Here is a 23561-nt window from a genome sequence, read left to right as displayed (position 1 = left end):
ATTGCTCAGGGATTCTATCCTGGAAGGTGAGAATCCGAAATTCTCCAGTCACCTACAGGCTCCTCGGTCTCAAACACTTCAGCTTGGCCATTGGCGCCTCTCGCTTGCTGTTAAACTGCTCGGAGCGCAAATTTCCTCAAGCTGGAATTCCAACAAACTGAGTGCGTAGCTCAAGCTCCTGGATTTGAATATGGACCTTTGGCCACTTGGTGCACGTGGCCTCCTTCCTATAGTGGCCATGAGGTATCGACTAGATCTGAGCAACATGCTGATAGCTATTCTCAATGTAGGGAAAGAGATCAAGGAATCTTACTCTCCGCGTGGCTCTCTGGGTTCAAATAACCAGAATCTGCCCCCAAGGTAGATGAAGTAAATAATCGGAAAAAACGGCAACGGTCTTTGACAAATCGTGAATCATCTAGGTATGGGGCTACTTTGGCTCTTCTCTCCATAAGATGTATGGCAATGTCCATACAGATAGCTATTGCGGCTATTTTCTGTGACTATAGAATGTTTACAGGAGGATCAACATGCCCACTCGATGTTTCTGGCATGTTCCGAAAAGTCGCAATCATTTCTATCGTGACGTGACGGCTTGGGTCACCGCGCAGCAGAATCATCATATTAACAAGGACAACTGAATCCCAAGCATGGTCCATTCTAGTATATCACTGTACTAGTACTAGAAATCAATTGTCGAGTCCTGATATATACTCCGGAAGAACATTCACCCCGCCAAGACCCAATGAGGTACATTTCATATGAAAATGGCGTGATTGGTGGGGCCTCCGACATCGTTGGTTCCTGGCCGGAACAGGCAGGCGGTTTCTCTTTGCATAACTCTATTTCCAATTGAGTCACAAAAAAAAAATATGCAACCCGAAGTGGCTCCTAGGGTCTCCGCTTTCGCCGGTTCCCCCTCCAAAACCACTTCTCACTCCCTTGCATTACATTGTACACTGTCTTTACTTATTTGGGGTCGACACTATGGATACCACAATTCTTAATTCGAATTTGCCAGTGAACACGCAGGCCCATAGCAATTGGGTCGTGCAGAAATTCGGCGGCACGAGTGTCGGCAAGTTTGCGCGCAATATCATTGAGCAGGTGGTACAGTATGACGCACTTTCTCAATTTCGACTTGACGGAGACTGACAATTGTATAGACCGAGTCTCGTGAACAACAGAGTCGCCGTCGTATGTTCTGCGAGAAGCAGTTCTACAAAAGCTGAAGGCACAACCAACCGGTGAGTCATTATGCTCCGCCAGATGACGCTTGAGGTATTGAGATACTAATACCAATTTCTTCCGAACAGGCTATTGCGGGCAGCGCGGGACGCTGAAAATCCTCGTTCAAGGCAATATCTGACATTGGTGGAGGCTGTTCGTTTGGAACATGTACAAGTCGCCCAGGAACAATTGAAATCGGTAGAAATAAGGGATCAAGTGATTGCGGATATAACCGGAGAATGCGAACGAGTACTCAAGTTCCTGGAGGCCGCTCAAACCCTAGGAGAAATCAGTGCGCGCTGTGTGGACAAGGTGATGAGTACCGGCGAGAAGCTGAGCTGTCTGCTCATGGCCGCCCAATTACAAGACCGCGGGGTTGATTCGCAGTATGTGGATCTTGCAGAAGTCATTGATTTCCCCATCGGTCCCCACGGCTTGGACCAGGACTTTTATAATACCCTGGCGGCAGCTTTCGGCAGCAAAGTCGCGGCCTGCGGGCATCGAGTACCTGTGATGACTGGGTACTTTGGTACCATCCCCGGTGGTCTGCTCGATCAGATTGGTCGTGGATATACCGATCTCTGTGCCGCCCTTGTCGCGGTCGGAACCCGCGCCCAAGAGCTGCAGGTCTGGAAGGAGGTAGATGGTATCTTTACCGCGGACCCGCGTAAAGTGCCAACGGCTCATCTGCTCCCGACCATTACCCCCGCCGAAGCCGCCGAATTGACGTTTTATGGATCCGAAGTCATTCATCCGTTCACCATGGAGCAAGTCATTCGCGCAAGGATTCCTATTCGCATTAAAAACGTCATGAACCCAAAGAACGCAGGCACTATTATCTTCCCCGACTCTGTGGCCGAACTGGAGAGAACCACACCCGGACATGATCCACGTTTGTTCCGGACCCGGAGTCCAAGTCTTGCGCATACACCGAAACGTCCGACCGCAGTCACAATCAAGCATGATATCCTGGTGATCAACGTACATTCCAACAAGCGGTCGCTCTCGCATGGTTTCTTTGCCGGCATTTTCTCCGTATTGGACAAGTGGCGCCTATCCATTGATTTGATCTCGACCAGCGAGGTTCACGTGTCCTTGGCCCTTCACTCAGAGTTGCCCCTTTTGAATGGAAACGGACGGGATGAGTATCAGATCATCGACGAAGATCTCCAGGGTGCACTGAACGACCTGGAGAAGTACGGAACTGTGGACATCATCCCCGAGATGGCCATTCTCAGTCTGGTGGGCAAGCAGATGAAGAATATGATTGGGGTCGCAGGCCGTATGTTCACCACTCTCGGGGATAACAGCGTGAATATCGAGATGATTTCGCAAGGTGAGTAAATAATGATCCCCACTCCCCCGCCCCCCTCGCTCTGCCTCTGTACCCTTGACTGGGGCTAACTGGATCTTTTCTCCCCCTCGCAGGTGCAAGTGAAATCAATATCTCCTGCGTCATTGAAGAACGAGACGCCGACCGCGCCCTGAATATCATCCATACGAGCATGTTCACCTTCCTGGACTAAGCGTCCCACATTTGCGCATCGAGCAAAAAGTCATTGTTTTAAGATATCCCTTGGGTTTTATTGATAGAAAAAAGTTATGCATCCATCCGAAGTCGAAGTCCCCCGTGAATATAGGGGGACACGACTTTTGTTGGGAAAACCAAGCATGGGCTTTCTTTTTTTGTGATGCATGGGCTTGGCGTTTTCTGCTTTCATTTTCCCCGGTTCTTTTTTTTCGTCTAAAATAGAAGTCATGAAGCGTTTGTTTCATGAGGGATGGTTTTCTCTATATCTTGGGATATTCAATCACACATCTTATATATCAGATTTCTTCTTCTTGGTCCCTTTCCACTGTAGCCTCCTCCTTTCTGCGCCCTGAAGAGAACGGAGGACAACGTACTCTGTACCCCCTGATCCGATAGTGAAAGGACCATCGGTGATGATTCTAGCTGAATCCAGGCGTTTAATGTGTCTCTGTCGCTTCGCTTGAGTCGGAGTCTGTTAGCTCTAGTGTTACTGTCGGGTTGTCCACGAAGCCTTGTCGCACTGGCCTACCTCTTCAGTTTTGCATCTCCTTCCTTGTCACAACCCTTTTCTTCCCTGACAGCTCCTGGGTATTTGTAGCGGGGTGTATACGACCTATTTGGTTAAAAGCAAGGTCCATTGAGTCTCTGAATCCTCCAATGGCAATGGCTTGGAATGGACGAGTGTTAGCATCATGGCGAAAGATCCGAGGACCCTCATAAGAAGGCAAACAGGAGAGCCTGGGTAAAGGGATTATGGTACGTCCAGCAACCCAGTACAGAGTGAGTAAGTGCATGAAATCTGTTACAAGGTGTCTCTGATATACAAGCAAGGGCATAGGGAAATACACTAGGGACCTCCTAGATTCGAACAATAGACCCCGTTCTAGTTCCAATTCATTGTTCTGTCCTCGTACTCCATACTCTGTGTAGGTTTGGATTATTAGGTTCCGGCACCTGCAGACAAGAGTGCAGCACATGCGTTGTACGATGCAGGCCTGGAAGATTGATTGGCCCTCGACGCACCCGAGAGCAATTGGCCACTAGTCAAGGGCGTCAGGAGATCTATGACAGCAGATAAACAAGGGGTGAAAGGTAGCGAGCGTTTCAGAGTTACATCAACACTTCCACATACCGGGATGCCCGGACCAATTGGGGTGCCAATGCTGGATTGACAGTGTCTCGGTCTAGATTGGTGGTGTGATACTACGTGTACTTGTAGGGCTAGATGTATACCGGAGTACGGAGTACACTCCGTATATTCTGTATATTGTAGACAGCGTATTGGCAAGATCTAAAGATAGATATACTGTACACTATATGCTTCCAATATACTACTATACAACATATACTATTCAATAATCCAAGCAATAATGCAAACCTGACATACTTCCGTTCATCCTCGGTGGATCAGATCGGCGCTAGAAAATGTGAGCAAGGGAGGGGACCCCCTTTGGTAAGATATGAATTGATAATACGAATAATACCATCCCGATATGCCCCACCTCCCATAGTAAAACGCGTGACGCGTCTAGAGAATGACCATACGTGACTGGTATCATCGCACTATCGCACTCCATGATCTCCCTCTCCTCCTCCTCCCCCCGCCTTTCTTCTTCGCTGAAGGAAAAATTGAACATTTCTAGAATTCTATAATAATGATTTAGTGTCTTCCAAGGGTGAACAAGGAAAGTGAGAGAAATTCTGAACGATATCTCTTACTTGTCACAGAGCCCCATTCTTTCTTCCCAAGGAAACCCGGCTTACTCTTCCAAGTCTTACTCTACTCTTTTTTTCCTGTACTTCCCTGTATTCTTCTCTTCTCTGTCCTCTCTATCCTCTATCCTCAGCGTCAGCAGTCCGTACCATATCTGGTTATTGGTTATCTCATCTCAAATCACACATCTCATCCATTTTCATCGGTTATCAGTGGCTTGATTCGTGCCCCGGAAGTGTGACGCCTTAGCGCCTTGTGGCCCAACTTGTCTAAGCTGCATGACGGCCTGAGGTTATTGGCTTCCTCGATCTACGGAGTACCATTGGTCCAATTGGAATTCTCTGCACAGTCTCGTCACACCTAGACACGGCTCGCTCGTTGTCGCAAACTGGGCCGGGGGCCTTGTTTTCAACAGTCGCGCTCTCCCCCAACTCTGTTTACGCGTCATATGGTCCCTCTGGTGATTGGTGATATTGCAACTTGGTGCCCTATCATTTAGGTTATGGGATCGACGCGTTCTACGGGCGCACACTATTCCTCAGTGCTAGCCCCATCAGCCCAGGAGATCATCAGATCGCAGCCCCGTCTTCAACCCTCACCGCTACCACTCCAGCCCATTCAGAACTCATCTTCCTATCCGCCTTCGGGTCCCCACAGGCCCTCGCCGACAAAAGGAGTCCATCCCCAGGGCTCGCACTCGCGCCACGGAAAACTCGGTTTCATTCCCATATCTGCTCCTACTCCCCCCATGTTTACCACCGATTCCCCAGCCAAGAAAGCGCCGTTCCCCATCTACTCTACAACCTCTATGCCACATTCTGCCCTCTTCACCACATTCTCCAGCGTCAATCCTGAATCATCAAAAGAAAACCTGTCAGAAGAGCCATCCAATGACAGTTTCGCGGACTTCCCAGAGCCGTCGTATGAATCTAAACTTCCAATGAAGCGCACACTCATGGAGGCTGCGCCTCTCAAGGAGCGATCCAACAAGAAACACAAGCGTGGCGAAACGCCGGCTGCTTATCTACCCGAACCCCACGACATGCCACCAGTGGAGGATGATGGCACCAAGCCTCCATACAGCTATGCTACCTTGATTGGAATGTCAATTCTGCGCGCCAATAACCGGCGCCTGACGCTAGCGCAAATTTATAAGTGGATCTCCGATACCTTCACATACTACAAGAACAGCGACCCCGGTTGGCAGAATAGCATCCGACACAATCTCAGTCTCAACAAGGCATTCATTAAGCAAGAGCGACCCAAGGATGACCCTGGTAAGGGTAATTACTGGGCCATTGAGCCCGGCATGGAAGCCCAATTTCTTAAAGACAAACAAGTGCGCCGTGCCACAATGTCTAGCCTTCCTCTTCCTGCTGCTCCTCAGAGAGATCTTATACCTCAGTCGCAAACCGCAAGCACCACAACATGGATGGTACCGCCACAGCCCGCTTATCACGCGCCACATCATCACGTGCCTGCCCCCAGACCGGCTCCAGATGACTTGTCTTCAGATGCAACATTACCTGCGTCTGACCCTGCTCTTCAGGATGATGCGGACGAAGTTGTTCCTGCTCCTCCGGTCCGCGCACCACCTCGTTCCTCCCCTCCGCAGACCATCCGGTCATCTCCTCCAATCGCTCCTCCCCGATTCGCCCGTCAGGGTACCCCTCCAACCCCCACTCACTCTGGCCCTACCCCCGCGCCTCGCCCGCGCAAGCGCAAGTCGATCACTATGAATGACAGTGGTTATTTCTCGTCGTTGGAGTCATCCGCTCTCAGGCCTAACAAGGCTGGGCATATCTTGACATCTGATTTGGATATCGAGCCTCCACGCATCAAGCGCGGCCGTGCTGAGGAAGAGATCGCGCGCATGCGCAGCTCATCTCACGATATCAGCCCTGGTCAACCAGTGGTCCGCAAAAACCCCAACCCCCCGATCGGTTCTTCGCCTCTTCGCAGTCAGTATGTGAGCATGCAGCCGCCTCCATTGACGCCTATCATCAAGTTCAAGAAGCCTGCCAGGCCGCCACCATCTGTCTCTCCCAATACCAATCTGCGAAACCATCGCCGGAAGATCCAGCAAATGGTCAACTCGCCTATTAAGCATTTGGGCCTTTCTGAAGATGCCCTTCCTTGGAGCCCGGCTTTCAATCTTCAGGACGAGACCTATACTCCTCATGATCATTTCCATACCTCTTTTGATGTTTTTGCGGATCCTGGATCAGCACAGGTATCCTATGGGTCTCCCGAGAAGCGCTCAGTCAAACGCCCGCGAAACGACAGTGGTACGACTGTTCTTGGGGACATCACTTCGGTAAATATCAATACCCGTTTGGGTATGCCCTCGTTGTCGCGCTCCAAGTCCGCAATTTTCCCCGAGTCGCCATCTAAGCTTCCAGACCCGAGCCGCTTTGGAGACGCTGGCCAGGAAGATTTCTTCTCGTTCCATCTCTTTGATGAGAGCAATGACAGCCCCGGTGAAGTCGATGGTGTTGATCTCTTGCAGGGCTTCCAAAAGATTGGAGGCGTGAGCAAGGACGACACTCTGAAGCCCAGGGCGCTTCATCGACCACAATTGGGTCACCGCCCCAATACGACTTTGTTTTAAGGCGCTCTTAAGTTCATAATTTGTACTTTCTTTTTTTGTTTACAGGTCGAGATCTCTGCGAGACGCACCTTGTTCGATTTGCCTTTTATTGTTGATTCTTGCATTATTCTCCTCACTGTCCCTTTATTGCCCTCCTGCTTTTGTCGCCCCGCAACCTTTGTTTCTTGAATTTTGGATTGTACCTGGAGTTGGTTCTCAACGATGTTTCCAAGGTCCTGTGGGCGGGTGTTTTATTTAGGAGTTTTTGGGCTGCGCTGATGGAGCCGGTTCTGACATTTCCTCCACTGAGCCCGGGATGGCCTGGTTATGACATTAATGACGATGCTAAGATGTACATGCAAGCGATGGTTTTTATGATTTGGATATCAGGGTTGGGGCTATCTTTATGGGAAACTACTGGAATACGCATTGAAGGCGTTCTTGATATAATGTATGTAGTTAGCAATTGAAAGTCGTTATTTGTCTGCTTATCAAACTGTTCCATGAGCCATCCAAGCCGAGGGTATATGATTGACCCGATGAATGGATCCAATAGAGTAATTAAAGAAGAATTAAACACAGAAACAGAAATGCATAGTACCGAAACGCCCAATCCAATGGATGCGTGTAGTGGACAACCTCAATTCACCACTACCTCCCGAGGTCCCCAGCCAAATTGAAGCCCTCCAGTCATCGACCAACCCCAGCCTCCTTTTTAATCGCTGCTTCCACAGCCGTTGCAGCCACAGCTGACACACTGAATCGTCTGATCCTCCTTGAGCTGAGCCTTGGGCACTCGACAGATACACGTGGAATTGAAATTAGTCTCTTTCGTTTGGACACAGCGCAGACAACACAGCTAGGGGAATCAGTTAGTTTAGTCCACTTCCTGAATAAAAGTCCCTCGAATCGCAAACTACTCACCTTCTCGTAGCCCTGCTTTTTCCACTTGGCAATCAAGTTGGCATCGGCATACTTGTTCTTGAGCAGGAAATCGTATAGTTCCTTCGAGATCGCTTCTTTCTCGTAGTAAAGTTCATAGATGTATCGTGAGCCTAATAAGAGGGGTAGCAATAAGTCAGCGAAACCGTATCTAATTTCTCCATGTCGCGGAGAGGAGGGGAGAGGAGGGGAGAGAAGTAAGTCGTACGTTGATGACTGATCTGGAATATGGGCCAGAGGACCTCGTATTTCTTCTTTCCTTCGTGCGATGCGTTTTCCGCATCCTTCATTTTGTTGCTGAATTCCAGCAGTGTGTCTTCGAGATCGTCGAAGCCGGCGGGAGGCGGTTTGCGATTGCGGGCAGTGCGAATCGGAGGCATGGCGGGCGATATATTACAGATGAGACGAGGATGATGAGACAAATGTGATGCGGATATTCCAAGCGATCGTACTTCGATCTAACAGTGTATCGACAGGGTGCTTTTTTTCCTCTTAAAATGAGAACTTTGAAACGAAGGACGCAAGTTGCTATCGATAGGGAAAACTGCGCGTCATTTTTGTGCCACACCCCACCGCCTTTGATTTTGAATTGCGGACATCCGTCCAGCTACCGTCCAGCTGTTATTTCCCATTCCCCGTATCCCATTCCACTTCAATTGCTACTCGCATCTCATATACTATACCGCCATTATGGAACAACAGCTCGATCTCACCAAGCTCACCGACAGCGACAAGAAGGAGCTCAACCAGGTCCTGACCAACGAGGCTCAGAAGTCCAACATTCAGCAGAGTGAGTTGTCCATCTCCATCTTTCTATCCGGACGTATAAGAGATCTATACTTGATGATTTCTATACCCTGGATTTTGAGTCGAGTCTAGCGCTTAATATTTTCCACCTGGAATCAAACCCATAGCTAACATCAATCCCTTTCTAGCTGTCCACCACCTGAACGAAGTGTGCTGGGAAAAGTGCATCACCAGCAAGATCACCTCCGGCACCCTCGATAAGTCTGAGGAGTCATGCGCACAGAACTGCGTTGACCGGTGGATGGATACCAGTCTGGCTATCCTCTCGAAGCTGGACAACATGCGCGGCGGCCCCGGCCACTAAGCGTTTACCTGTGTGTTCTCGGTTTCTGCTATGATCGCTGTCTGGATGGATGCATGTCTATGGATGCCAATCACTTTTATGAAGACTGGTCAGGTTGGAACCTGTCATGCTCGTTTTTTTGCTTGGATGGCGGTTGGATGGGTTTTTCTTTAGGAATTTATGGATGGATAGACGGATTGTGGAACCATCACTTGTATACTAGAGTGTCGATTTATGAACTGAACCATGTTGTCTTGTACAATATATGTCGGATTTATGGGGATGTTGTTTGTAGAGAAGTGTATCATCGACGCTACCATCTCCCTAGACTATAGGAAGAGTTGTGAGAAAATGCAATATAGACTAGGTTACATATGTTGAAGAATCATTACATGTGGACTGGGTATGACTTGCAAATAATGGAACCGGTTTAACTGCAAAGGTCCAACCTTGTAAAAAGCAGATGTGTAAGATTGGCAAAGTTGGCTCTTGGCTCTTGTCTCGATGCACTACAAGACCATTAGGCCATATACGCTACACAAATCTACAACAGTACACTACAACGTGGTCTGGAACATGTCTTAGCCATTACAGGACCGACAAGTCCGGCGATTCTTTTGGAATCGTGCATTTCACTTTCACAAGTTATGTTCTTTTTGATCATTCAGCCCGGCTGGTATTTTAGCATCACCGCAGTGTAAAACAAAGTTCGCCAAAACCCTAAGAAATCTTTTTCGAGCATTCCCCGCTTAGACAATGGCCAACTTGGTGGCAGCAATGTCAAGGGCATCGACATCGGGAGTAAGACGGGCGAAGGCCTTCTTGGTTCCGTCGGGGCTAAAGATTATATGTTAATCTTGATTCATATATATCAAAAACAGTAGACCATACCGGATAAGAGTGTTGATCTTGACGGTGTCAACATCATACAGCTTCTTAAGAGCCTGCTTAATCTGGCGCTTGTTGGACTTGACGTTGACAATGAAGACGAGGGTGTTGTTCTCCTCGATCTTCTTCATGGCGCTCTCGGTGTTCAAGGGGTACAGAACAATCTTGTTGAAGTCCAGAGCGGGGCCGTGGTTGACGGACACGCGGGGGTACTTGGGGGACCGCGACAGCTGGAGAGTCTTGGGGCGGTGGAAGCTGGCCGAGGTGCGGACCTTGCGGGACTTGTGAAGCTGTTGCCACAACCGCGTTAGCGATAGGCTCCAAAAGGATTTCTTTGGTCTGCTTCATCTTTTGCTACGTACCGAAGCGCCCTTGGCAACCGCCTTGGCGGCGGCGTTGGCCTTGTTCTTGCCTGTAGAGAATATTTCGTTAGCGAAGTGGACTAAAAAAAAATCCCCAAAAGTTCGTCCGTGGATTGCCATTTGTGAATTTGCCGGTGTGGTTGCAGTAGGTCGAGGATTCTGAAGCGGAGTCGCAGATTCTGAGATCGGTAGGCATATTGTGATGCAGATTTGTTCTGCGATATGTCCTGGCGTCTCTAGCTCTTTGCGAGGTGATCTCCAAATATCGAACTTTTTTGAATTCGAATATCGTCCTCCACGTGCACACGGCGAATTCACAATTGGCAAGGCGGCGATCGCAATAGGAAGAGCGCATAGTTATTGGAACATACCGGTCTTGTTGTCGGAGGGGGCCATGGCTGTCGTCGGTCGCTGTCGATGATGGATTATCGCAGTGTCAAAAGTCGAACGGATTTGGAGTGGTCTTCGCTTAGCGAAAACCCTAGTGCTGTGTGTGGGTCAGGTGACCTGCAGCCCGCTGGGTCTGGTATTTTTGGTATTTTCCAGTCACAGTCGTACAGTACGGTTACTTTTTCGTCCAATCAGAATTGACGTCGTATTTGGCTCATTTTCTTGAACAGCTTTTCTTCACATGCCAGTGACCTCCTCTGCTTTTTGTATATTCGTCCCTCAAAGGGATCTGAAGAACCAAAGTATTCTTGATATCTTAATCTATTATCCTAATTTTCTGACTCCTCGCGATCATTAAAGCATGGCTCCCCAAAAACGATCCAAGAGGCCGCTGTTGTTGTCGCATAGTCGCCCTCGCATTGTCAAATCCAAGGACGCTGCTCTTTCAGCCAAGGCTACCCGCACTCTAATCCGATCTCATCATCGGCTTCTCAAAGTCCGGGCTCAAGCTCTAGCCGCCGGGGACGAAGCCCGAGTGAGCAGCATCGACGCTCAAATCCAAGCTAATGGCGGTCTGGAAAGTTATCAGATCGCCAGTAAGCTAGGCCAGTCGATGGACCGCGGTGGAGATTCGAGCAAAGTGCTCATCGACTGGATCAAGCCGCAACTCAAGGAATGGAACAAAGACATTCCAAAGCTCCGGGTCCTTGAAGTCGGAGCTTTGAGCACCAAAAACGCCTGCTCTACGAACCCGGCTTTGGATGTCACGCGGATCGATTTGAATTCCCAAGAGCCGGGGATTCTCAAGCAAGATTTCATGGGACGACCGTTGCCCTCCAGTGATGATGAACGTTTCGACATGATCAGTCTGTCATTGGTGCTCAACTATGTTCCTGATGCTACGGGACGCGGTGAAATGCTCAAGCGTTGTGTCAAGTTCTTGACGTCAAAATGCCCTATTGAACTTGTTCCCAGTCTCTTTCTAGTATTGCCTATCGCATGCGTGGACAACTCGCGCTACCTCAACGAGGGAAGATTAGGGGAAATCATGGCTTGCCTGGGCTTCCGTCTAACGCAAAGCAAGCGGACTTCAAAGCTGGTCTTCCATCTCTGGGAACACACTGGTACCTACTCGCCTAAGGCTTTTAAGAAGGAAGAGTTGAGGTCTGGCAAAACAAGAAACAATTTCGCCGTCATTCTCAACAAAAAGTGATTATCTGCGCGAAAAAAAAATGCTATTATACTCCGTGTAATGCTGCAAGTGGAAACTACTTTGCAGAGAGCATGTCTTGCGGTAAGAAGGCGAAGACAGTACCCACGGCTGCCAATATCGAGGAGACGATGAGCAGAATCCAATCAAGGATGTACTCGCCTCGACCGATCTCTTTTCCAAAGATCTTGAGATGAAATGCAAGAGGGAAGATGATACAGATCGTGAAGCACAAGAATGACCCCAAGAAAGCCATGATACGGTCGAAAGCCGGGAAGATGACCGCCAAAACAACAATCATGGCCACTATAAAAACGCGCACCATTGCCCGTGCGATCTTTTGCCGTGTTCCTGAGCTGTTTTCAGCAAGAACATGGCCCCCTCCGAGTCCACAAAGAACTTCCATTGTGGCCACAAGAGGCCGAGCACTATATACTTGTCAGCAATGTCCGAGAAGTAGTGAAGACGTTAGACTCACTTCAAGGGCACTTTCGTGAGGGGGATGATTGAGATGAAAACTACAATGCAAACCGATAGGGCCTGTGGGTAACTGGTGGCCGTGAGAATGTTCGCAGTGATTTCGTCGCGGACGCCATCGCCAAACATTAGCCAACCAATGATCGCCATTGAGCAGTCCAAAATAAACTGTCAACTCGTTAGAATTGAACTTCATCCTGGGACTTTATGTTCTTACTGTAAACAGATAGGTCACCCGAAGACTCTTCCCGTATTTCTGAGGATGCCTCATATCTCTGTAGATGTTAGGGAAGACGCCGTGACCACCCCAAGGTGCTTTTCAACAAGTTAGCCTCATGATCACAATTCCTTTCTGTCCTTCACTCACACATAATAAGACCGAAACTCAGAGGGACGGTAGCCCAGTTTTCAGGGAAGAGGAATGTCTTAGCTGGCTGCCGCAAGGAGCCCGGTGCATCTGGCTTAATGAAGCCATCGATGCAAATGAGTATCACGACTTTCGAATGTCAGTTCCATCTATCAGCACGGCTCGGAAGAGGACTTACTTGATGTGCACGAAATTATACCCAATATGCTGGTAATACTCAGGAATCGTAGGGGTAGGAAGTTGAGCGGAAGAAGCACAACTCCACACACGATCTTCCATTGGAGGATGCTCAGTCCTGGCACCAGGGCATATAAACTGTCTGAAAAGAGCACAACCAGCGCCACACATGCTCCTAAAAGTTCCAAGCAGAAGAGGAAACTTGTGACTAAACGGGCATGTTGCCCGAAACTGATATAAGCAAGATCGGCATACGTCACAACGGTCTGGTCGACATCCAGACATTTAGCCAGCACCTTAGCTGTATAGGAAGTGGTAACTGCCGAGAAGACAAGAAATACCAATCCCAACCCCCACCCGGCATGCTTCATCGCCAACGGAAGACTCAACAAGCCGATACCAATCAACACATTGACCGAGTTGAAGATGGTCTGCGGAAGGGTAGATTGCCCAACGATGATATTCACCTGGGTGCCATCTTCCTGTTGGACATGCTTGACAAGTAATGGGCCCGCATCCAAATCTTCAGTCCCATCCACATGCACATGGGGATGCTGCTCTTGGTGGAATTGAATCGCATTCCTCCGCGTGGAATCACTCATCCGTGAGGAGATGGTGCCATACGATGTCGCAAAAGCTCTATCAAACGACGAAGCAAGCAGCCCAGCACTAGGTAGTGCCCTCCTGGGAGATCCAGGCGCTCGTGAGTCTCCATCATCCTGGTCCGAGTCCGAGTCCTGAAGCAGAGGCCGGTCCACGTCCGAGTGCCGACCCCAGGATGGGAAGCTTCTTGGTACATATGCTTGGCCAGTGGCAACGGCAAATTCATCGTCCGATTGCGGTTGCGCAGAGACCAACGACAACCGCCGTGGGAGGACCTCTGGGAAGGCCGCGGCTCTCTGCCAAGACCGCGCGAAGTTGTCTATACTGTTGGGACCCCCGCTTGGCGGACTCGAATCGAGTAGGACGACGACCTGCGCAAAGTAATGAGCCTAACGGTCTAGTTTTTTCAACAACGGAAATCACATACCTCTGTCTACCGCCGGTCTCCGAATCGGCGGCGGTCAGACTACCATCTAGATGGCCATGATCGTGGGAGCTCGGTGTCGCAATCGGTATCCTCCGTGAGCCATATACCGGTTCACTGTCGTGATCTTGATCTGTTCCAGCCCTTGACATATTTTCCCGTTACCAACACGATAGTAGTAGAGCAGCGACCCAAGAGATATATGAGGATTCCAAGTTGGGAGTTCCCGAGGTGAAGTGCAGGAAGGAAAGTCAAGTCCAAGGAAAGGAAAAACTCCCCTCACTTATCACATGGAGATAGCTCCCAGAGAAAGATAAGAGGCGAGAGCGACCTTTCGATATTGAAAAGAGCTTAGCGTCGAAAGAGCTTCCGCTGGTGTGGGGTGCGGATCCCAGAGATTTGATAGTTAAGCTCGAGATTTGTATGTGACTAATTGAATGGGCAGTTGGAATCTGTAGACTGGATATATCATTTCTGAGGTTCTTCTGTATGAGGCAGTGATATTAGGCCATATGGATGTCATTTTCCCAGGACCTAACATTGTGTTTTAAAAAAAGTCCAGTATATAAGAAACATAAGAAAGATAATGTATTGCACATGTTTCGCATACTATGCAAAGCCAGAAGTGGTATCCATACGGAGGACTCCGTAGATACTCGCCTATTACTCTGTAACATGCTATCATGCAATATATGCCTATATATAGATAGTACTATACATGTACATACCCGAAAGTAGCAGAAGGACATGTATAAAAGAACAATGTACCTGTACCTGATCACCCGGTCTTAGGCCACAACCCGGCAAGTACCAAATACGTCACGCCCTGGTAGCCCTGGCTTACCTCAGCGTGCCAGCCGACCCCTCGAACAAACTTGTCCACGGATGTATGTCTAACCCCACGAGGAAATTTGCTGTCGCTTCTGAACGTCATCTTCAGTAAAGGTATGTACTCTCCGTGGTTGAATCTATGAGTATTAAGAAGAAAATACCAATATTCACTTTTCACTCTTTTTTTTTCTTTTTTTCGCACCTACTAACTGATCTTAGGTGTAAAACAGGCAAGCCTAAATCTTTGTTCGCCGACTCCCGCCCACTTTACTGACCGAATCTTCAGGCGTCTGCAGGGCCTCCGATAACTCTTCCCCTGATCAACTGTCGCCTCGCCAAGATGAGCGCTCCTCCGCCGAACGAAGCTGAGAAGAATATCGAAATCTGGAAGGTCAAGAAGCTGATCAAGCGTCTTGAAGCCGCTCGTGGAAATGGAACCTCCATGATTTCGCTCATTATCCGTGCGCTGCCCCAACCCCGTCACTTACGGTCGCCGCTAATATGCCAATTCAGCCCCCAAGGATCAGGTTAGCAGAGCAGCCAAGATGTTGGCTGAAGAGTATGTACGTGAAACCATATCCCTCTGATCTGTCTGCGCCGACCGTCGCCTAATCGCACAATAGGGTACCGCCTCCAACATTAAATCTCGAGTGAACCGACTCTCCGTGCTGTCGGCTATTACCTCTACTCAGCAGCGTCTGAAGCTCTACAACAAGGTCCCTCCCAATGGACTGGTCGTGTACTGTGGTGAAATTATCACCTCGGAAGGAAAGGAGCGCAAGATTAACATCGACTTCGAACCTTTCAAGCCCATCAACACATCCCTCTACCTGTGTGACAACAAGTTCCACACCGAGGCATTGAGTGAGCTTCTCGAGGCCGATCAGAAGTTCGGTTTCATTGTCATGGACGGTAACGGTACTTTGTTCGGTACTCTCAGTGGCAACACCCGTGAGATCCTTCAGCGTCTCACCGTTGATCTGCCCAAGAAGCACGTGAGTGTCCCGACTGATTGAGTACGATGTTCATCCATACTGATCCATACAGGGCCGTGGTGGTCAATCTGCTCTGCGTTTCTCGCGTCTCCGTGAGGAAAAGCGCCACAACTACGTGCGCAAGATCGCCGAATTGGCTGTTCAGAACTACATCACCAACGACAAGCCTAATGTCGCCGGTATTGTGTTGGCTGGTTCCGCCGATTTCAAGAACGATCTTAACCAGTCCGACCTGTTCGATGGTCGTCTGCAATCCAAGGTTATCAAGATTGTCGATGTTTCCTACGGTGGCGAGAACGGTTTCAACCAGGCCATCGAATTGGCTGGCGAGACCCTGAGCAACGTCAAGTTCGTTCAGGAGAAGAAGCTTATCAACCAGTACTTCCAGGAGATCAGCCAAGACACCGGCAAGGTCTGCTATGGTATTGAAGATACCCTCAAGGCAATGGAGCTTGGTGCAGCCGAAATCTTGATCGTCCACGAGAACTTGGAAATCACTCGCTGGGTCATGAAGAACTCCGCAGGCGCTCAGGTGATCGTCCACACGACCAAGGCCCAGGAAGCCAACAAGGATATCTTCCAAGACAAGGAAACCGGAATGGATATGGAGGTTATCGAGTCAGGCTCTTTCCTCGAATGGCTTGCCGAGGCCTACAAGGACTTTGGTGCCAACCTGGAGTTCGTGTCTGATCGATCCGGCGAAGGAAACCAGTTCGTCAAGGGTTTCGGTGGTATCGGTGCCATTCTCCGATACAAGGTCAACTTTGAACAGCTTGCCGATCACAGCGACGATGACGAGTTCTACGATGGTATGTTCTTCCAGTTTTCCGTTTTCTATGTGTATGTTAACAAGAACCTCTACAGATTGACGGTATTGCCCCCTCGCAGAGAGCGAGGATGAACGGCCAGAAGCTCCCGCGGCGAGTCTTTTGACGGCTCGCCCTGTGGATCATACAGGCGGCTCCCGCGATGGAACTAAGGCATCCGTGAAGGATAACCAAAAAAGGCCTGGTCCACGCCCCGTGAAGCTGCTCAGAGGTGAGACATCCAGCTAGGTTATCACTCAGGTTTAGCTCTAATGTTTGTGTACAGTGTCGTCCAAGCTCCAAGATACGCACACTGGGCTCGCCTCAGTGTCTGAGATGAAGATGAGGTTTAAATTGCAATTTGAAAGGTTGGGTGCAGTAATCTGCAACGTTTGGTCATCCACCGCTGCTTGCACTGCTTACTCTATGTAAGCCGGACGGCGTTGGATTGTTTTATGTCTCCGCCAGTTCTGTCGTTTCATCTCTGAATGACATTTTCTGGTACTTCGTTCGTTATTTGCTCGTTATAAAAAAAAGCACCCGACAGGGTTCATAGAAGGTGCTATTTATTCTTATTAAGTTTTCTGTTTTATCTTGCGGTGTATGTACACTTTGTCCATATCATCGACAGTGCGTACATTTTTGTTTCATTTATTCGTAGAGTAAATCGGATATCTGCAACATGTATGACATGTTCTCATCGCGCTTGCAAAATCGTCAATGCCTTGCTCTCAAGCAAAAGACCGGTCAGTCAGTCAAGCATTGCTTGACCTTAGCTGATCTTTCCAGGTACCCAAATCCTTACACGTCTCAGTGACTTGACGCAAATCATCGAGGGCTTTGTGGACTGCCTCTTTGTTCACATCCGAGGGTGTCCATCCACACTCAACGAAAAAGATATACTGCCACGACTTCTTTAGACTCGGCCTCGTGTTAATGCTCGTAAGATTCAAGCCATGGGCCTTGAAGATCAACAGCGCATTTGCCAATGCACCGGGAGATGAATGATCAATCGTGAAAGTAATCAAAGTCTTGTGCGTGGCTTCAAGGGCAGGCTCGCCTTCCACCGTAGGCGGGTTCGGCAGCCCGAGCTCGATCTGGGCAGTCCGCTCATCGCGCACATTTCTGAAGATCAGGAAACGGGTCGTATTGTCCGCTCTGTCCTCGATGTTTTCCACGAGAATGTCCGTCCCGTGTTGTTCTGCCGCAAAGCGATTGGCAATGGCAGCGCCTCGTTCCGTTGTCTCCTTAGAGACGATCTCCGCTGCCTTGGATGTGGATGTGACGTCCTGTCTCTCGACGCCCTTGAAATATTTGGTCAAGAAACTTTCGCACTGGCCCCATGCCTGCGAGTGTGTGTATAGCTTGGTTATCGAGCCGTCGTAGTCTGCCCAACCACCGGGGTATGTGCCCTTGCGCACCATTAGGCAGTGGTGCACTGTCAAGTAATATTCTCCGCAGACTTTCACGTCTTTATATAAACCATTCCGGTCTGCCAGGAGGTCCAATGTCTGCATTACAGAGCCATTGGTTGAGTTCTCGCACGGAATCACGGCGTAGTCAACTTCTTTCTTTTGGAGAGCGGCGAAGGCATCTGGGAATGAGACTTCAGGTTGTAGATCGGCGGGTAGGTTGCAAAAAGACTCTGCGGCAGCCTATAGCAAGGATCAATCATCAAGCTAAGTTGCATTTGCAGGGATATGGGATAAATTTGTACCTGGTGCGAAAAGGACCCCAGCGGCCCTAGGAAGGCGACTTTCAGGCAAGCCATTGTGATTGTGGTATGGATGGGTTTCTCCCTTGTCATCTCATCGACAGGCGACATCGGATCTGCGAGCGGTGTGGCTGAATCCCGCAATGAGCGACAGACAAACAAATCAAACGCGGGATGAATCTATTGCTTCAAGTGAACTTGCGATTATCAAATCGCCCAATTCAGCACTGGAGTCGGTGTCTTTGCTCATGAAGACAAATCCACTCCGACCCTTGATCTCTTTTCGAGGCGGGCGTCATGCATATCGAGCTTACTCCTCGCTCTCCGAGCGGTTGCATCATGAACTGACCACAAGGAAACTTCCGTTGACTTACGATTATCTGCACCCCCAACCCTCGCATCTCCTGAACCTTACACTCCGAGATCTTCTTCCACAATCCCAGGGCTCCTCGGATTATGCGACTTTACCGTCATTACAGAACCCGTCCCCACTCCCGGCCGGTCATCACTTAATCTACTTCCCGCCGCAGGTGACCTTGTCCCAACTACTCCCGGACTGCACAGATACGCTACACACGCCGGGCGAACCATTTAATCGGCGCCTTTGGGCAGGTGGAAATCTAAGATTCCCTGTGCGCAGTCCGCCTCTGGATGGCAGCCGCGCAGTCTGCATAGAATCCATTCGCAATGTGACAGTGAAAGGCCGCGAGGGGGACCAAAAAGTGATTGTCACCATCGAGCGTCGCGTCGGCAATGTTCCCGAACAAGAAACCGCCGACCAGACCTGGGACCGGATATGGAAAGAGAACGAAGACGATGCGGGGGAATCGTCAGTCATTGAGAACCGGGACCTCATTTTCATGCGCCTAAAGACCAGCGCTCAAATCGAAGCCGATAAAGCGCAATTCGGAAAGCCTGTCAGGACTGTGAAACGTGAGGATATACTTCCAACCCTTGAATATGATGTCAAATGTACTAATGATTCTGGCGCAATGAAGCTCCTTCCGATGCGACATTCCGCCATGCCCTCATACCTACTAAGGCACTGCTATTCCGATTCTCCGCGCTGACTTTCAATGCTCATTCTATCCACCTTGACAAGGGCTATACTCAGAACCAGGAGGGATACCCAAATCTTTTGGTGCACGGTCCGTTGACACTCACGCTTATGCTGAGTGTGCTTCAGCAACAGCTGAGTAGATTGAATCTCTGCATCAGTACCTTTGAATATAAGAATATAGCGCCTCTTTTTGTTGAACAGGAGCTGGTGATCTGTGGCAAGCCTAAAAATGACACTGGGGCTTGGGATGTGTGGATTGAAGGTCCAGATGGAGGATTGGCTGTTCGGGGTACTGCACGGACGAGGTCGGAATGATACCCAATTATATTCCACAATTATACACTATTCACATGCGACAGCACATCCGAACAGTATCTTTCCGGGAAATAACTTGAAATAATAATAACAGCTAGGAGTGCGAAGCTGTCGAAGCAGATAGAACAATCCATCCGCCGATGGATACAAGGTAGTTACGTAAACAACGGATATCGGAGAAACTCCCCCGAAGTTAGATTTGCACACCTTTTTCTTTCCACCTGTCCTTCTCTTTCTTTCTTCAACCACACAGTAATTTGGCTATTTTGTGATCGGCTGTAATGATCTAAGTCGTGATCAATTAACCATCAAGCATCTTATTCTTTCTCAAGATGGATGCCTTCTGGGCAGCTCCCCCGGTCATTAGGTATGCAGATTCTATTCGCTGATCCCAAGCTCTCATCACTGACTTGCCATTCAGGACCCTTACAGCCTTGACTGTGGTTCAATCCACTTTGATGTATAGCGGCTTAGTGAGCTTCTATTGGGCGCTATTCGTGCCGAGCCTGATATTCTCATGGCGTCCGCAGATCTTTCGGCTGGTCACCCCATTTCTACTAACCGGACCCAGATTAAGTTTCATATTTGATCTAATTCTCAGTATGATGCCTCGGTATCACATTGACTTGACCTGATCAAAGTGCTAATGTACGGACAGTGTACCGCTATGGCAGCGCTGCGGAGAGGAGCATGGCCCCCGGAGAGTTCTTCATTTATCTCCTATTTGTAGCTTTCAGCATCATGGTGAGTGATTCGGTAGAATCTGCTTTTTTTTTCATCTGCGTTCGCGTTCAAATCCAATCCCTCGCTATAACTGCCCGCCCAGCTTCGAAATCTAGCTGAATTCGGTTCCTGAAGGCGAGGGAAAGCACCCCTGCATCTGTGCGACACCATCATAATTCGCAAAATTCAGGTGTTGTGCAGGTGTGGGCATGGTGGGATTGCCTTCGAGCTTACTGGTGTGATTTCATATCGCGTCGGTATCGGAGGTGCCCTACATTTCTATATACATCATCTATCTTTTCCAATACCATCTACATCCTATTTACTCGTCATCCTGGTAGTCCAACAATGTCTTCCAAATTTGCTAACTTTCCAAAGCTCACTGCAGGTGGTTATCTGGGACAGCCTATCCTCCTGTCACGTAAGCTTGCCGTACCTTGTTTAATTCTCAGGCTGACACTGACTTGAACTCAGCCTTGATCATGGCTTTTGTCTACACCTTCTCCCAGACGAACCGAGGAACAAAGACGAGGTTCTGGATCATCGACATCCCGGTGGTACTCCTGCCGTATGCAATGATTGTCGTCGGCATGGTGATGAACGGATGGGAGCACGTGCTGTCAGATCTCACAGGAATTGTCGCTGCCCATACTTATGATTTCCTCACACGCATCTACCCGACTTTCGGGGGTGGAAGAAACTTCATCCCTGTGCCCCGCTTCGTGGAGAGATACTTCACCGACCACGACCCCAACAGCGGATACCGAGCATATGGAACGGCGAGCCGCGCACCAAGACCGGCTGAGCCCTCGTCGGCATCAGGATCATCCTGGAGCAGCTGGACCTCTTCGAGTTCTTGGAACGGCAGAGGCGCTGGCCGAAGACTAGGTTAGATCGAGAGCCGTACATGCTCTGCGCCGTTGTCGACCTGCATGGGAGATACTTTGCCCTGGCAGACGTTTCGATTTTTATTGTGCCCATATGGACTTGAGATAGATAGTGATAATCAATAAGCACACGGTTTTGGGCATTGTTTGCCCACAAAAACAGATTTATTGAACTCCAGTAGTTAATCGTCTTTGAGTATCTCTATATTGACCAATTGGCTTGTTTTCTCAATTAATCTATGCGATCAGCAAAACCTCTCCAAAATTGGAAGTCCTTGGAATCGGAGGCGTAAAAAGTCGAGAACTCCAGGTCACGTGGTGCCTTCTCCAGGCGCTAAACTGCTTTGGGTACTGGAGCTGCCGCACTCGCAAAATTTCCTTCGACAAATTTTCGGGGTTTTCACCGCGCATCCTTCAACGACAACCAACAAAATGGCAGTCGTCAAGACCTCGGAGATGGACTACGCCATCAAGCCTGAAGCGTCCGTTCCTTCCGTTGATACATCGGATTGGCCGCTTCTGCTTAAGAACTATGAGAAGCGTACGCTTGTCCTTAAAACTCCACGCTTGACCAGCCGACATTGACTTTTTTTGTAGTGCTCGTTCGGACCGGTCACTTCACTCCTATCCCTGCTGGCTCCTCTCCCCTGAGCCGTGACTTGAAGTCATACATCAGCTCCGGTGTCATCAACCTTGACAAGCCGTCGAACCCTTCCAGTCATGAAGTCGTGGCTTGGATGAAGCGGATCCTCAGGTAAATAAAAGTCCATCAGAACCCCTCAATGGTTTCGCACTTTTGCTGACCACATTCCCCTCTGTAGAGCCGAGAAGACTGGTCACAGTGGTACCCTTGATCCCAAGGTCACCGGTTGTTTGATCGTCTGTATTGACCGTGCCACTCGCCTGGTCAAGTCCCAGCAGGGTGCCGGTAAGGAGTATGTCTGTGTGATTCGTCTCCACGACAAGATCCCCGGTGGCGAAGCCCAATTCGTCCGCGCTCTGGAGACCTTGACTGGTGCGCTCTTCCAGCGTCCCCCTCTGATCTCCGCTGTCAAGCGCCAGCTCCGTATCCGTACTATCCACGAGAGCAAGAACTACGAGTTCGACAATGAGCGCCACCTCGGTGTCTTCTGGGTCAGCTGTGAGGCCGGTACCTACATCCGTACCCTCTGTGTCCACCTGGGTCTTCTCCTCGGTGTCGGTGCCCACATGCAGGAACTTCGCCGTGTTCGCTCTGGAGCTATGGGTGAGGGCCCTGGTATGGTCACTTTGCACGATGTTATGGACGCCCAGTGGGTCTACGACAACAACCGCGACGAGTCTTACCTCCGCAAGGTCATCAGCCCCCTGGAGACTTTGCTCACCGGCTACAAGCGTATTGTCGTCAAGGACAGCGCTGTCAACGCCGTCTGCTACGGTGCCAAGCTCATGATTCCTGGTCTTCTCCGCTACGGTATGTAAATTTCTTGCCCCTGAGTTTTTTTTTTTTGACCATTACTAATTCTTTCTTCAGAGGCCGGTATTGAGTGCCACGAGGAGGTTGTCCTCATGACCACCAAGGGTGAGGCTATCGCCATTGGTATCGCTCAGATGTCCACTGTCGAGCTCACCACCTGCGACCACGGCGTTGTTGCCAAGGTCAAGCGTTGCATCATGGAGCGTGACCTTTACCCCCGCCGCTGGGGCTTGGGACCCACTGCCCTCGAGAAGAAGAAGATGAAGACCGCTGGAACTCTCGATGTAAGTGGCTAAGCAGCCTTCTCTTTCGTCCAACGTACTAACTTGCTCTCAGAAATTCGGCCGCACCAACGAGGCCACACCCGCCCAATGGAAGAGCGAGTACAAGGACTTCAACCTTCCCATCACCGGAACCTCCGCTGTTGCACCCGCCGCTGAGACTAAGACCGAGGCCGAGCCCACTAAGGCGGAGTCCCCCGAGCCCGTGAAGGAGGAAGTCGAAGACAAGAAGCGCAAGCGCGACGGCGAGACAGCCGAGGAGAAGGCCGAGCGCAAGAAGAAGAAGAAGGAGAAGAAGGAAAAGAAGGAGCGCCGGAAGTCCAAGCAGGATGATAGCGATGACAGCGATTAGATGCACTCCAGGAAGGCCGTCAGGTCCTTTTCCTGTACCATATTTTGCTATTTCCGGAGTCTTGGGTCAAAAGGGAAATTTGTTCTATTCCAGAGTTTCATATTGAAGGCTGCCTATGTGTTGAATCTACCATTCTTTTAAAATCT

At 49.6% G+C, this 23561-nt stretch overlaps 12 protein-coding genes across 12 annotated transcripts; 8 read left to right on the top strand and 4 right to left on the bottom strand.

The window, feature by feature from the left end:
• Window positions 1-987: 987 nt before the first annotated feature.
• On the top strand, window positions 988-2771 carry N7518_007334 (aspartate kinase; the record flags this gene model as incomplete). The annotated part of the gene is made up of 4 exons (XM_057188261.1): window positions 988-1115; window positions 1167-1247; window positions 1317-2566; window positions 2659-2771. The coding sequence occupies 4 exons, from the start codon at window positions 988-990 to the stop codon at window positions 2754-2756; spliced, it is 1557 nt and encodes a 518-aa protein (XP_057039964.1). The 3' UTR covers window positions 2757-2771.
• A 2206-nt stretch (window positions 2772-4977) lies between these two features.
• Window positions 4978-7086, top strand: N7518_007333 (forkhead box transcription factor; the record flags this gene model as incomplete). The annotated part of the gene is made up of 1 exon (XM_057188260.1): window positions 4978-7086. The coding sequence occupies one exon, from the start codon at window positions 4978-4980 to the stop codon at window positions 7084-7086; it is 2109 nt and encodes a 702-aa protein (XP_057039963.1).
• A 694-nt stretch (window positions 7087-7780) lies between these two features.
• Window positions 7781-8387, bottom strand: N7518_007332 (BUD31 family protein; the record flags this gene model as incomplete). Its single annotated transcript, XM_057188259.1, has 3 exons — window positions 7781-7924; window positions 7990-8120; window positions 8216-8387. 3 exons carry the CDS (start codon window positions 8385-8387, stop codon window positions 7781-7783), a joined length of 447 nt encoding a protein of 148 aa, XP_057039962.1.
• Window positions 8388-8684: 297 nt separating this feature from the next.
• On the top strand, window positions 8685-9122 carry N7518_007331 (Tim10/DDP family zinc finger protein). Its single transcript, XM_057188258.1, has 2 exons — window positions 8685-8797; window positions 8943-9122. Exons 1-2 carry the CDS (start codon window positions 8698-8700, stop codon window positions 9116-9118), a joined length of 276 nt encoding a protein of 91 aa, XP_057039961.1. The 5' UTR covers window positions 8685-8697; the 3' UTR covers window positions 9119-9122.
• Window positions 9123-9846: 724 nt separating this feature from the next.
• Window positions 9847-10743, bottom strand: N7518_007330 (60S ribosomal protein uL23; the record flags this gene model as incomplete). The annotated part of the gene is made up of 4 exons (XM_057188257.1): window positions 9847-9934; window positions 9989-10275; window positions 10348-10397; window positions 10719-10743. The coding sequence occupies 4 exons, from the start codon at window positions 10741-10743 to the stop codon at window positions 9847-9849; spliced, it is 450 nt and encodes a 149-aa protein (XP_057039960.1).
• Window positions 10744-11098: 355 nt separating this feature from the next.
• N7518_007329 (25S rRNA (adenine2142-N1)-methyltransferase) lies at window positions 11099-11950 on the top strand (the record flags this gene model as incomplete). The annotated part of the gene is made up of 1 exon (XM_057188256.1): window positions 11099-11950. The coding sequence occupies one exon, from the start codon at window positions 11099-11101 to the stop codon at window positions 11948-11950; it is 852 nt and encodes a 283-aa protein (XP_057039959.1).
• A 55-nt stretch (window positions 11951-12005) lies between these two features.
• On the bottom strand, window positions 12006-14147 carry N7518_007328 (putative transporter; the record flags this gene model as incomplete). Its single annotated transcript, XM_057188255.1, has 6 exons — window positions 12006-12375; window positions 12426-12592; window positions 12642-12739; window positions 12792-12920; window positions 12970-13942; window positions 13995-14147. 6 exons carry the CDS (start codon window positions 14145-14147, stop codon window positions 12006-12008), a joined length of 1890 nt encoding a protein of 629 aa, XP_057039958.1.
• A 1019-nt stretch (window positions 14148-15166) lies between these two features.
• Window positions 15167-17059, top strand: N7518_007327 (translation termination factor eRF1; the record flags this gene model as incomplete). The annotated part of the gene is made up of 6 exons (XM_057188254.1): window positions 15167-15287; window positions 15340-15389; window positions 15450-15821; window positions 15874-16630; window positions 16710-16859; window positions 16914-17059. 6 exons carry the CDS (start codon window positions 15167-15169, stop codon window positions 17057-17059), a joined length of 1596 nt encoding a protein of 531 aa, XP_057039957.1.
• Window positions 17060-17382: 323 nt separating this feature from the next.
• N7518_007326 (prephenate dehydratase PHA2) lies at window positions 17383-18398 on the bottom strand (the record flags this gene model as incomplete). The annotated part of the gene is made up of 2 exons (XM_057188253.1): window positions 17383-18282; window positions 18345-18398. The coding sequence occupies 2 exons, from the start codon at window positions 18396-18398 to the stop codon at window positions 17383-17385; spliced, it is 954 nt and encodes a 317-aa protein (XP_057039956.1).
• Window positions 18399-18484: 86 nt separating this feature from the next.
• Window positions 18485-19716, top strand: N7518_007325 (uncharacterized protein; the record flags this gene model as incomplete). Its single annotated transcript, XM_057188252.1, has 2 exons — window positions 18485-19274; window positions 19340-19716. The coding sequence occupies 2 exons, from the start codon at window positions 18485-18487 to the stop codon at window positions 19714-19716; spliced, it is 1167 nt and encodes a 388-aa protein (XP_057039955.1).
• A 1071-nt stretch (window positions 19717-20787) lies between these two features.
• Window positions 20788-21332, top strand: N7518_007324 (uncharacterized protein; the record flags this gene model as incomplete). Its single annotated transcript, XM_057188251.1, has 2 exons — window positions 20788-20860; window positions 20914-21332. The coding sequence occupies 2 exons, from the start codon at window positions 20788-20790 to the stop codon at window positions 21330-21332; spliced, it is 492 nt and encodes a 163-aa protein (XP_057039954.1).
• Window positions 21333-21758: 426 nt separating this feature from the next.
• Window positions 21759-23415, top strand: cbf5 (pseudouridine synthase CBF5; the record flags this gene model as incomplete). The annotated part of the gene is made up of 5 exons (XM_057188250.1): window positions 21759-21867; window positions 21924-22080; window positions 22148-22779; window positions 22840-23066; window positions 23119-23415. The coding sequence occupies 5 exons, from the start codon at window positions 21759-21761 to the stop codon at window positions 23413-23415; spliced, it is 1422 nt and encodes a 473-aa protein (XP_057039953.1).
• Between the last annotated feature and the right edge of the window lie 146 nt (window positions 23416-23561).

This window comes from Penicillium psychrosexuale (genome assembly GCF_028828465.1).
Source record: "Penicillium psychrosexuale strain IBT 29551 chromosome Unknown utg000004l, whole genome shotgun sequence".
Classification (NCBI taxonomy): domain Eukaryota; kingdom Fungi; phylum Ascomycota; class Eurotiomycetes; order Eurotiales; family Aspergillaceae; genus Penicillium; species Penicillium psychrosexuale.
The sequence above is the reverse complement of the archived record's forward strand: the minus strand, read 5'-3'. Positions and strand labels throughout refer to the sequence as shown.